Below are 11,992 nucleotides of genomic sequence, written 5' to 3'. Positions count from 1 at the left end.
TTCTTAATTTTCTCTATGCTACAATAAGTTACAGTATTTGAGTGCTTAGTTGTGCATGTTATAGATTCATGCATGATACAAACTATATACCAAATGCAGTGCTTTTTGATATGTAACCTCTTTACTATAACAGATGACTCTGGATGATTGGTTCATGTTCTTTTGCACTGTGCTTATTATAGAGATTGCTTACACAATCCTATTTATACCAGTGACAATTATGTACAGTTTGTTAGTTTTGTAAAACCGGTGTGCTTTAATTCTCACTCTTTGGAATGCTTCAACTACACACTGCATGTAAGCTAATCTTGCATTTTTCAAGGAAAAAATGACCTCCACCCTCCTCTTGGAATGTCATTTGACCCTAATCAAACCCACCATTTGTGTGGTTAATCCTCGTTTGAAACCAGCCTAATAATACTTTGCACAAATCTAAAAATTTTGAACTTGATTCTAAATTGCTCAGAATTCAGTTCTAAATTTGCTTGTTGACCACCTTGAGTTCCACTGATGTCATAGATCTGATTGCAAAATGGAAAATGTGCTAATCTTTCTGGTGTCCCAAGAAATTCCTTCTCTAACCACATACCTTTTCCCTTCTGATATGTGGTACTTTTCAATCTCACTAAAACTAACATTTTAAACATTCCCAACACAAGTTATACCATTATGTTTGAAATTTGTATACATATTGATATTCATCATGATAATGTTTTTAGTGTATGCCAGCAGCAAGGAAGGGGATCAGCACGTACCTACCATGGTGTCAGCAAGTCCAGTTCAAGCAGACAGTGTAGAGTCATCAATCTTATCAGAAAACTTGAAACCTATTACAGTATATAGTGGTAACATCAATCAAGATTTAGGAGATGCATGTGCCTGTCAAAATATTTTAATTAATGAAAAACAGGAAGAACTATCAGTGGAAGGACAGACGAGCACCTGGGCTGAGAAAGCACTAAGTGGAAAACCAGATAACCACATTGTATCCTTAGAGGATCAGGAGCCAAGCCCTCAATTAGTCAAGAGCCCGCTAAAGGACTTCTTTGACCGTCTGAATGAAGCTGAAAGCTCTAAAAGGACGAAACCTCAACAAGCATCCTGCAAATATGTAGTGGCATCAGAATGCCCTGGACAGGTGTTGTCCAGTTTACCAACTATTGTTGTAAGGCAGCCTGAGGATGATGAAATAAAATACCAGTCTCAACAAGCTGAATGTCAGTCTAAGAAAGGTGGAAATTTTACTGATGCTAACATCCCAAGGGAGTACAAAAGCCCTCTGAAAGATTTCTTTGAGTCCCTGAAAACTCGTAAAGAATTTCAGGAAAGCCTGCCAATAAAAAGGAGTGTATTGAGAGAATTTTTTGATTCTCTGAAGACCAAAAAGGAATTGCAAACAAATGAAAATACAAAGCCAATAAATCATGCGAGTATAGAACGTGGGGAAAGTATCTCGCACGACATCACACCAGTCTCTCTTGGTAAAGTGCAAAGAGAGCAAGATAAGGTATTAGCTGATAGTAGTTTCCATGTCCTTGCTTCACCTGGGAGTCAAAAATTTCCTGAAGGTAGTATTACATCATCCCCCAGAAAGGGTGGTAAATTGAAACGCAGTCGGCCAGTATCAGGCTCACCACCCCCTCATGATCCTCTTGAACAATTGAAAGCACAAGGCTCACAGCACAAGTTTCTGAAACTCAACTGTAAGAACTTGCACTTTGAAAAGGTGGTGCGCAAACCTTCATTACCTCCTCTTCCTGAACAGAACGAATTTGTTCCTACCCATGAAAAAAAATTAAGCTCTGAAGATTTTTCATTTACTCCACTCCCTTTTTTTGATATTAATAAAAATCTGAACAGCAATCATGTTTCTCGTGATCAGAGGGTGCCTTTAGTGAAAGCTCATTGCATCTTCATTGATGATGATGAAGAGCAAGAAGAATTATACAAATGCAGTATTTCTATGCCTTTAGAAAGTGAAGCTAAAGCAACTGTACCAAAGCAAATTTATTTGGAAGCAAATGAGGATTCCAGAAATCAAGTAATTTTTGAAATGCTTTCGGATGCGTTTTACAATATTAATGACTCTTCAGAGACCATTAAACAAAGTACAAAAGAATCAACTCCATCCAACAACACTCCAATAGTTGTGGATTGTGTCATGAAGAGTAGTTTTGGTCCTAAAGATGAAAGTATCTCTAATTCAGATAACACTGCTTCAGTATGTGGTGTTAGAAAAAATTCTGATACGGAAATGGAGGTTGAAAGTGTGTTTTCTCAAAGCTCTCCCACCCAGCAAGTGCCAGTCATAGCCATGCAAACTATAGCAAAAAGCCGATCGCCTACATTAGAAATGCTGCGGTCTGTAGGATTTGTTCGTGAATCAAAGCGTCGCTGGTCTGGGGAGGTTGACAGTGATGATGACCACTTTGTTAGGTCACCAAATAGAAATTCTTGGCATGGACCTTATAATCAACCAAGACCCATCCATTCAAACAAGAGTCCTAAACTGTCTATTTTCAAAGATCAAGACCCTGAAAAACCTGAACAATTAATTGTCAGAGCCGACAATTTGCATAAACCACCATTGACACATTCTAAAGTTAGTGCGACCTTGCAGTCATCGGATGAGCAGGAGGTGGGTTCCCAGCCCAGTTCTTTTAATCTTCAGCTTTCTCCAGCTGTTCAGTGTTGTCCTTGTAAGTCCACGCTGAGTGAAATGTGTCTTAAGTGGGGAATATGTGTGATGCTTTATGGTTTGACTCTTATTTTTGAAATTTTAACAATCTTAACTACTTGGCTGGGATTATTTGAGTATTTTTCTTAACAGGATGGTTTGGTTCTGCTAGACTGAAGGGTTTTCCCCTGTCTATGGTAAACTTTTAAGTATTTGATGCTAACAGTTAGGTCTGCAGATTTTGAGTTTAAAATATTTTGGGTGGCTATATGTTTGTTTATCCCCTCTAAAGAATGTGTTTGGAAAAGTGTTGCTTGCTGAATTTTATTTACCATCAAACAGTTTGGTTTCGCTAAAGTCTCTAGTGTTATGTGACTTGTTGGCTTTTCTTGTGTATTGGACTTGCTGGTCACCCTCTCTATGGTAACTGAGTTTTTTTTACACTAACAACTTTTATTATTTTTACAATCCTACGGTATTGTATTTTTGAATGAGGTTTACATTATCGACACATCTAATGTATTTTTCAAAATTTGACACTGGCGCGCGCGCGCGCGCACACACACAAACACATACTTTTTAAGTGTGAATCACTCAGTGACAACATTACTCATGTAACAGACACAAAGCTTTTGTGCCTATTTTGGTGGTGGTCACACAGCTAATTTGTCTGCATGTACAAGATCTTTACACCGTTTTTTTTTTTTTTAAAGCATGGTTTGTAATTTGTGTATTTGCTTCCTGCCAGAAAACTGAAATATTTAGATTCATATTTTTATGTTCATGTTTATGTTCAGCATTATTTCTTGTTATTATGTTTTGCACGATTTTGTGGCTAACATTAGTATTGTGTGGGTTATTTTTGGTGGTATAGCTGCCCAGAAATGTGGCTCGCCCCCACCTGCTCACCACCCGCCTGTGATGCTACGTTCAGTGTCCATGTCTGGTGCCATGTCATCCACCATTGGTGCCACTGTCGGTGACTCAGTGCTGAATGAAATAGCAACAGCCCGACGAAACAAACCTGGCATATCTCGTCAGGACTCAAGACTGTCTGTCAAGTCCCTTATAGAAAGCATTGAAAATGCTACAAAGCAGGCCAAGACTAGTAAGGGTATGTGTGTAACAATATTTGTGTCATTCATTTTCATTCATTTTAAGTCATCTGCATGATTACCTGTCTTACTTCTGGCATTTGAACTCAGTATCAGGTTTAGTTTTTCTATGTTGATTATAGTTGCCTTATTGTTGCAAATTTTACTATAATGTGAGCATGGATTCTATAAATCAAATTGGTTATGCATGAATTTATCGTAGTCACATGGAGTGGTATATTATTACATAAATTTCTGATCTTCATGTTGCATTGATAATTTAAAAAGTGTTTTAATTTCTACAAACGTGGTCTCATTATAACATGGTTTTTGTTTGTAGAATCACTTAAAATGAGTGGTAAATGTAGGGAGTTGTGACCATATTACATAATGTTTCATTACATATGTACCATTTATATATATTCTAATATCTCTGCTCTAATTTTTCTCCAGGGCCTGGTGGCAGCCGTAGTTCCTCAACTTCCAGTCTCAGCAGTATCGCCAGTGATGTGAGGGCAGCATCAGTAGCAGTTGGTGCAGCAAATTTGTCGCCATCGACTCCATCCTCCCCGTTACGACACCTCACGCTAGCTGACTCCGAGCCACTTTTTAAAGGGCCATTACGAGACCAGCAGTCCAATAACCAGAATAACAACAATCAACTTCACAATAATAACAATAACAATATGCACTCAAATAATCGACTTGTGCAGCAACAGTCTCGCAAGAATGTGCTCAGTGGTACGTATTTACCTGTAGTTTACCATTTCAATCATAGGTGTGCCAGGAGTGATTTTGCATGCACACAGTATTTGTGTAAGGAGCTGCATCATAGCAGTTTACAATGACACATCAGTTTATTTTATCATATTGAAGTCTTTAAGTTCCCTCTATGATTTTGTGCTGTAGTTCTGACACCTTGTACATCATACTTACATTTTGTTTTGGAAAAGAAAATTCAAATCAACATCAAGTATATTTGCACCTCGAATATAGTTTCTTTTGATTGTGAGTGTGATAGATTTGGACTGATTTCATAAAAAAATATTTTTTTGTAGTCCTGCACACTTATGTAGATTCCCTTAAAGTTCTATTTTGTGCATCTCTGTTTGGTTTCTAGTCTTTTGATGTGTTGCATTTCTTGCATGCCTGTACGCTTACAGATAATGGTAAAGCCAACAGTCTGGATAGTCTGAAGGCCAATTCAAAGGCTTGTGAAGATGTTACCCAAGTGTCACAACCACCCCTTGCACTAGCGAGTTTGGCCCATCACCCAGGCCTCACTACACCAGTCTCCATCCTAGCCAGCAAGAGTATGGATTATACAAGGCGCAACAGCTGTGGTGATTTAAGTATGTCTTATGTAGTTTATATTTGCTTCTGGATTGGTCTTTCTGCTGTGCATTTAGAAAATATTTTGTTCAATAATATTAGAAGTCTTTTTGTTCTCTCTAGAATCTCCAATAAAATTTTCTTCTTTGTTTGCAGGTGAGAGGAAAGATCCACTGGCACCCTTAGTGAAGAATGGTGGTTCTAAAAGAAATGCATTGTTAAAGTGGTGTCAAAATAAGTCAGTTGGTTATCGTAATATTGACATTACTAATTTCTCTAGTTCTTGGAATGATGGTTTAGCATTTTGTGCTATTCTCCATTCATACCTTCCTGATAGAGTACCTTATGATACTTTGACACCTAATGAGAAGCGACGTAACTTTACCATTGCATTCGCTGCTGCAGAGTCTGTTGGTATCCCTACAACTTTGGTGAGTTTTTGCTTTACCTTGTAGCTGCTTTATTATACACCTGTTTAGGTACCTTATATTTTTAATCTAATCCAATTTTTATTCCAGAATATCAATGACATGATTCAGTTAGAGAGACCTGATTGGCAACAAATCATGGCCTACGTTACAGCCATCTACATTCATTTTGAAACTTGAAAGTCATTTTAAAACTCAGCTTACATTTTATAGTACCCTGAAAATTTTGATGTTTGACAATTATTTTTATTTTTGTCAAATGACATGTGATGTTGATATTTTGAGGTTTTGATTAAGATTGATACCATAAGAACCTCGTTAAAATCCAAGTTATCAATTGAAGTTTTGTACTTGCTGCATCCTGCCACCATGCTGTGGCTGTAAAACCAAGCTAGTCAACCAAAAGATTGTCCTGTATTTAATAATATTAATTAACTATGTGAAGTAAAAAATATTGTTTTCAATTTTTATGTCAAGAAGTTAGTTCTTATAGACAATCATCATGTGAATATCTCTCTGTGTATCTATCTTTCTTTTATAATGCAAGAAGGTACTATCAGTTGCAATTTGTAACTTTTCCCTCCTTTTAGGCAGTTATTATTTTAGTCAGCTTTTAATATTTGCCAACTGTCAGCACCCGTGATATTGAAGTCAAGGTCTTCCCTAGCTTGCTGAAGGCTAAATGTTAGTTATTTCATAACTGACAGCTTTATTTTTTATTTTTATTGAACTTTTCCATGCAAGCAATCATAGTTTTAGCAGGTTTATCAACTGTTTTGAAGTATGGATGTTATTAATGGGACTGTATAAGTCTGAAATTGACTCTGTGCCTTCAGTATTGTATCCTTGCACCATTGCTTTGCCATCAGTATTTTAAATATGGAGATATTTATTTAAAAAAGATCCCATTCATCGAGTTAATTCTTTCAATATCTGGAAATGTGTTTGATCTTTGATTCAACATGCTTCTTCCGAGATGTCAAATGAAATTTGATGGCAACAGAAAAGAAATTTATCTTAAGTGGATTGTACTTAGACGCCTGGATTAGGCTATACAAAGGTTTGTGATGCATCTACAGTCGTAAAGTGAAGACAGCTTTGATAGTTCAGTAATAGACCTAGTCAAAACTGCGCTGCTACTTTTATAATTTTCTGTTCTATCTTGAGTGATACTAGGTCACATTTCTCCTTGCTTCCTGGATAAATTTGACCCTTCATGGAGACAAATGTCTGGTTTTAGGTATCACTGCTTGAATTTGGTATTTGTGTTTCCATCGGTTCCCATTTTTCTTTAAACTATATCGGCTTCAACCCTTCTGACTTGTGTCACATCATTCCAATGTGCTGTCACAAATTAGTGACACAGACTGATTTACTCTTTTCAACTGTAGTTTGTATTTGTTATTCTGTCCTGTATGTTAGGCAGGGATGAAAGATTGAGATTCTTGGCAGCTTTTTTTTATGTATTTTTCACTATTTGTAATACTCAAAACTTTTATGTATGCTTAAAATTTGCATATTTGACCCTTGAGTTGTTGTTTGTTTTGTTTGAAGTCAGATAATTCATTTATGTTTTCTTTGTCCTTAGTCTCTTTTATATTTATATACATATATTTCCACTTCTCTCATAAATGTAAAATACAAAAATTCTCTGGCAAAGAACTAGTGTGTGCCCTGATTGCATTTCCCCTAAACTGGACCGCTCAAGAATTCCCCGAGCCTGTGTCTTGCCCGATCTCGATGAAGAGGACGTGCTCTAGCTGCTGGCTCACTACAGTTTCCGCCAAAGAAGCACCGAACAGGAGGAAGAAGTGGAATACATGTTTCGACTGTAGGTCATGGCTGTAGTAGAAGAGCGACACGCGAGGTCGCCAAGTTCAACGTACCGAGTCGGAAGGGGAAGCTTTAAGGGGGTCTGTGGCTGCGGTAGCCTTAGGGCCTGAGGGAATGGCCGCGGTTGAACCCGACCCAAAACAGCTGTCTATGATTCATGCCCGTTCTGTTGTGCGGGGCGAGGGAGTGCCATTTCTCTCAAATCCGGGCTGCAGCCCCCGAGGCATCCTCGTCAGGAGCCCCACCAATAGAAATTTGTCACAAAACGTCAAAATTAAATATTTGTGATGAAACATGGACGTATTGAGGTCTAAAAACACGCCAGAATGATGCAAATTCACATAATTCCGACGTTTTGTGACGAATTTTTGTTGACGGGGAGGAAAGCTACAAACTTTTGTCTATGACGTCAAGCCGTGGGGCACTAGTCACGAATGAAATAATCGGCCTGACCCTTTGGCCTTTGACGTCTTGGCAACGCATGACATCAAGCGGAGCTCAGTCACAATACAAACCCTTTTTGGGGTTCTGACAGTGTTCGTTTCTCGACACCTCGGGTACTGAAGATCCTTTTGGTGGCAATGTTTGGCACCACGTATACTGGTTGTTAGACCAGTCAAGAGTGCGACAAAAACCCACCATCCTGACGACCCGGCTGTTTCTTTTTGCTTTCTTTTTTTTTTTCGTTCGCACGGGGAAGAGGAGTACTTTAGTAAACTCAACCGTACACTAATTTTTCTGGATTTTTCTGTTGTTTTTTTCTTTCTGATTTTTCCTTACTTTTTAAATTGATTTTCCTTGAGTTTTTTTTGATTTCTTACTGATATATGGATTTTTTTAAATTTTATTTATTTTTCGAGTGATGTACCCCTCGCACTGGGTTCGCCTTGTACGTACGCTCGCCAGCCAGGCCCGATCAGGCGACTAGCGACGAGCGCGGCGAGCGCGGCCCGCCCCAAGCTGCGCACGGGAGCCCAGCCGGGGTCGAGGACCTCTGCCACACCCCGGGCCACGGTGCATAATGACGCCCAGGGCTGCAGCTTTGGATTGTGCAGTGTGACGAGCACCGGCGGCGACTGGTCTGCAGAGAGCTGTGATGTGCCGGGTGAAAGGAAGAGACTCTTTTCGGGAGACACACACACAAAAAAAGGGGCTCTTAGCGGGTTCCAATTTAACTGTATCCTTGTCACTCTTCTTGTATGGGTGTTGTTCACGGTCAGCGAAATATTTCAAATAAGGGTTGTTCTATGGGAACGCCATGCGGCCATGGATGCAGCCGGGCGGCGCGAATACTGCCACTGCTTGCTTGCCCCTCCGGGGTCGTTGACCGCGACTACGTCTCTGCACGCTCACTTCGCTTGCGAAAACTCTCCCGATGGAAAGGGTTTTGTCAAAATGTCGTCATTTTGATGTCATTGTCAAGATTTGGTCGTTTTAGCAGCCCGTTTTGGTGTCATTTTGAGATCAGTGGATGTCATTTCGTCTCAAAATGGCCTCACAGGTCCACCGCGTAGATGAAAAAAAAAATCGTTCAAGGTGTTGGTCGGTGTGTCTCGGTACGAAGATTTTATAGTTCCAAACGATTTACAATTTTATCAAAATTACAGATGTCATTGGCCATTTTCTCTAAAAAATCGTCCGTATTTAGGGCACTCTATGTCACTTTGGCAACATTCTTTTCATTTGGGCCCCCAGCCCCCACCCCACAACACGCGTGTTTCTTGACGCAAGCTAACCATCATGTCCTCTCTTGTGTGATGGAATACGTTTGATGATGATGATGCACTCCCAGGCGCATTTGTAAAACGGGATCGTGGCAGTGAGCATCAACAGGTAGCAGTGCGTTGCATGTTGCATTACAAACGTATGTTCTGCCGAGAGTGTGCCTGGCGCAGGTGAGTGCATCGAGCAACGTGGATGTGACGTTTGTCACATTAGTTTTTCCAGTGTGAGGACACGCGGGTCTGCGGCGCTGTGTGGTTCCAATGATACCGCACGGCTCACAGACGTGCTTGACGGGCTTGCCTACTCGCCGGGCGGGCCCGGTTCCGAAGCTGAGACTTCTCGCGTCTCTGTGGAGGGTGGAAACTCAAATGGATCAATCTACGCTACCCATCATCCGTCACCTATCACCTGCGACTTCGTGTATTTACGCATGCAACTCGGGTTGTGGTTAAGACTTAGGATGTGTGTGTGAACAATAAATAAGACTATATATTGTATATGTAATTGTATTTGGCGATGTTTCGAGATGGGTAGCGTAGATTAGATGGCTCCATTGGAATTGCGCCAGAACGATTCAAGACCGATCCCAAAATGCGAAAAATTGGCGTTGTTACGATAACGATTATAAGCACGCTTTCGCTGTTTTAGCTAAAAACAGAGAATTTGGATCAAACATCAAAAAGGTTGCTACGCGTTTTTTTGTTTATTTTTAATATTGGTAGTTTCTGCAACTTTTTTTTTTTTTTTACTGCTGCACAGGGTGAGACAACACAAGACCCCGTAGAATTTTTCAGTTTTACTGTACCGAATGCAGGCGTGTGGTCGCGTTGCCTACTCGCAAGAGGCCTCTGGGCGCCGTGGTGAGAGAGGGTAATAGGCGCCGCGAGCCCGTCCGCCCGCAGGGCAGCATAAATGCGGTATATCTACGTAATTCTCCGGGGTCTGTGGGCCAGTCCGTCGTAGCCTTGACTGCCTTTCCATCGACGGTCGAACAGCAAAATAGTATTTTAATGATGGCACCTTCCTCCGTTTGGCTGAGCTTTTACCTTCCATCCCCAGCTGATGTGTCCCCGCGCCCGCGCCACCCCGCTCACGTACACTATTAGGTGCCACTAATGTATGTTAAACAATGACAATGCGGCCAATCGACTTCCTATTTGCGCCGCCGTCCCCCTCCCCCTCCCCCGCCCTCTCTCCCCGGCGGTCGCACCTGACCATGCGGCTCGCTGGGCCCTGGCCCGGGCCGCGTCCGAATCAACCGCTGCTCGTGCGTCGAGGGGTATTACATGCACAGAAATCAGAGTTCAGCCAACAAAAAAAAAAAAAGAAAAAGATAAAAAAGAGTAAAAAAAATGAGAGAAAAATCAAGAAAAAATCATTTAAAAAATCAAGGGACACTCAGAAAAGAATCAAGGAAACGTCAGAAAAAATCATGGGAAAATCGGAAAAAAAAGAAAGAAAAATAAGAAAAAAATCGGGTAAAAATATGATAAAACGTCTCAGAAAAAATCTGTATACTCTTGAATTTGGGGGGAAGTACCCCACGGGGCGTACCCCGACGCGGACGCGTCGCGTCTGTGGCGGGAGGACGCTTGTGATAGGCTGGGGCGGCGCAGGACGGTGTGAGACAGACAGAGAGAGAGAAAGAGACACACACACGCGGCGACGGCCGAGGTCTCGGCGGGGTGCACCGAGTTCACCTTGCCTGGCCTCGGGGAGGGGGCCCCGGCGGGGGAGGACGCCCGAGGACATATAACGAACCCGCGGGTCGGGACGAGCCGCAGTGGTGAACCGATCGTGGAAGTGAGATCAGAGGCCCGGCCACTTCCACCACGAGCACCACGTCACCTCGAGCCACTCGCCACCACCAGTATTCTCACCACCTCGTCGAGCACCTGCGCGAGCAGGTAAGGACCGCCAGCATCACGGACTATATGGACCCGCGCGCCGACTCGTCCCACTTGGATTTACTCTCGCGGGTGCATGTGTGTGAGTGCGGGCGTGCGGGCGTGCGCATGCCTGCGAGGCCTCAGCCTAGCAGTGCCTGCATTGAGAAGATTAACAAGAAAAATGCGCCCTAAACTTCGCAGATATTACGTGGGTAGTCACTCCCCAACTTTCAGTTTGCTGTAAAACTGTCTAGTTTAGAAGCAGGCCCCAAAGGTGTAACAGGTGTAACGTTTTTTTTAAAAAAATGTGGGAGTTTTGGCTTCCGCCTCGATCAAACCATAACAGTTCTAGAACTTGTGAAGATGTAATGTGTGGGTTGAACCCCTTCCTGTTTCCCTGTTTACCTTCTTTGACGTGTTGCGCATTCTGAGTGGGTGCGGGGGAATTTCTCAGAACGTGTACGAACTCCTGCGAAGCCTCGTGTTCATATGGTAATAATTAATTATCAATGCAAATGTTTAGGGTTGCTTCTGTTTGCTACGGCTACCTGAACAAATCCCTTCCGTCTCATGGTCAGTTATTAGCGTGCCCATTGTTTGTCGCAACGGACTTAACTGGGATCTTTTGCATAATTAATTGTCATCCATTACTATCTGATAGGAAGCAAAACACTAGAGCACGCGAAGAAATCTCCTCTGCAAAATGAACGGGCTCACTGTAGGTGACTACTACTACTGTATTTTAGGTTCGGACTGAGGTATCATGCTTGTCATGCTGGCCACTTGGCCAGTGTGGGTCTTCCACACTTCCGCACCCCCTCCCCCCTCCCCTCTCCTTTCCCCGGGCTCTGGCCGAATCTAAAGCGCCTGCGCGCGCACTTAGAATGCAGGGAAGCGCCTCCCCAATTTGCAATTAACATGAATATGTCTTGTAAAACAAAGCCGATTGTCTTGCGATGAGCCGTTGCACGTCCTCGGTGTGCTCCCTGACCCAAAGGTACCCCCCCCCCCTAC

At 42.0% G+C, this 11,992-nt stretch overlaps 1 protein-coding gene across 7 annotated transcripts in view; it reads left to right on the top strand.

Annotated features, from left to right (window-relative positions):
• Positions 1-7,193, top strand: part of LOC113217371 (cytospin-B) — a 23,887-nt gene extending 16,694 nt beyond the window's left edge. For 6 of the 7 annotated variants that reach the window (XM_026437242.2, XM_052269921.1, XM_052269919.1 and 3 more), the window contains exons 9-14: positions 720-2,699; positions 3,552-3,791; positions 4,225-4,512; positions 4,935-5,123; positions 5,260-5,534; positions 5,622-7,193. In XM_026437242.2, coding sequence (XP_026293027.2) covers positions 720-2,699; positions 3,552-3,791; positions 4,225-4,512; positions 4,935-5,123; positions 5,260-5,534; positions 5,622-5,711 — 3,062 coding nt within the window. In that variant the 3' untranslated portion in view covers positions 5,712-7,193. The remainder of the gene's footprint in view (positions 1-719; positions 2,700-3,551; positions 3,792-4,224; positions 4,513-4,934; positions 5,124-5,259; positions 5,535-5,621) is intronic. The other variant, XM_052269915.1, reaches the window with a different exon arrangement.
• Positions 7,194-11,992: the final 4,799 nt, after the last annotated feature.

The sequence above is a fragment of the Frankliniella occidentalis genome, unplaced genomic scaffold, assembly GCF_000697945.3.
Source record: "Frankliniella occidentalis isolate FOCC.00 unplaced genomic scaffold, Focc_3.1 Scaffold106, whole genome shotgun sequence".
Taxonomy (NCBI): Eukaryota; Metazoa; Arthropoda; class Insecta; order Thysanoptera; family Thripidae; genus Frankliniella; species Frankliniella occidentalis.
The sequence above is the reverse complement of the archived record's forward strand: the minus strand, read 5'-3'. Positions and strand labels throughout refer to the sequence as shown.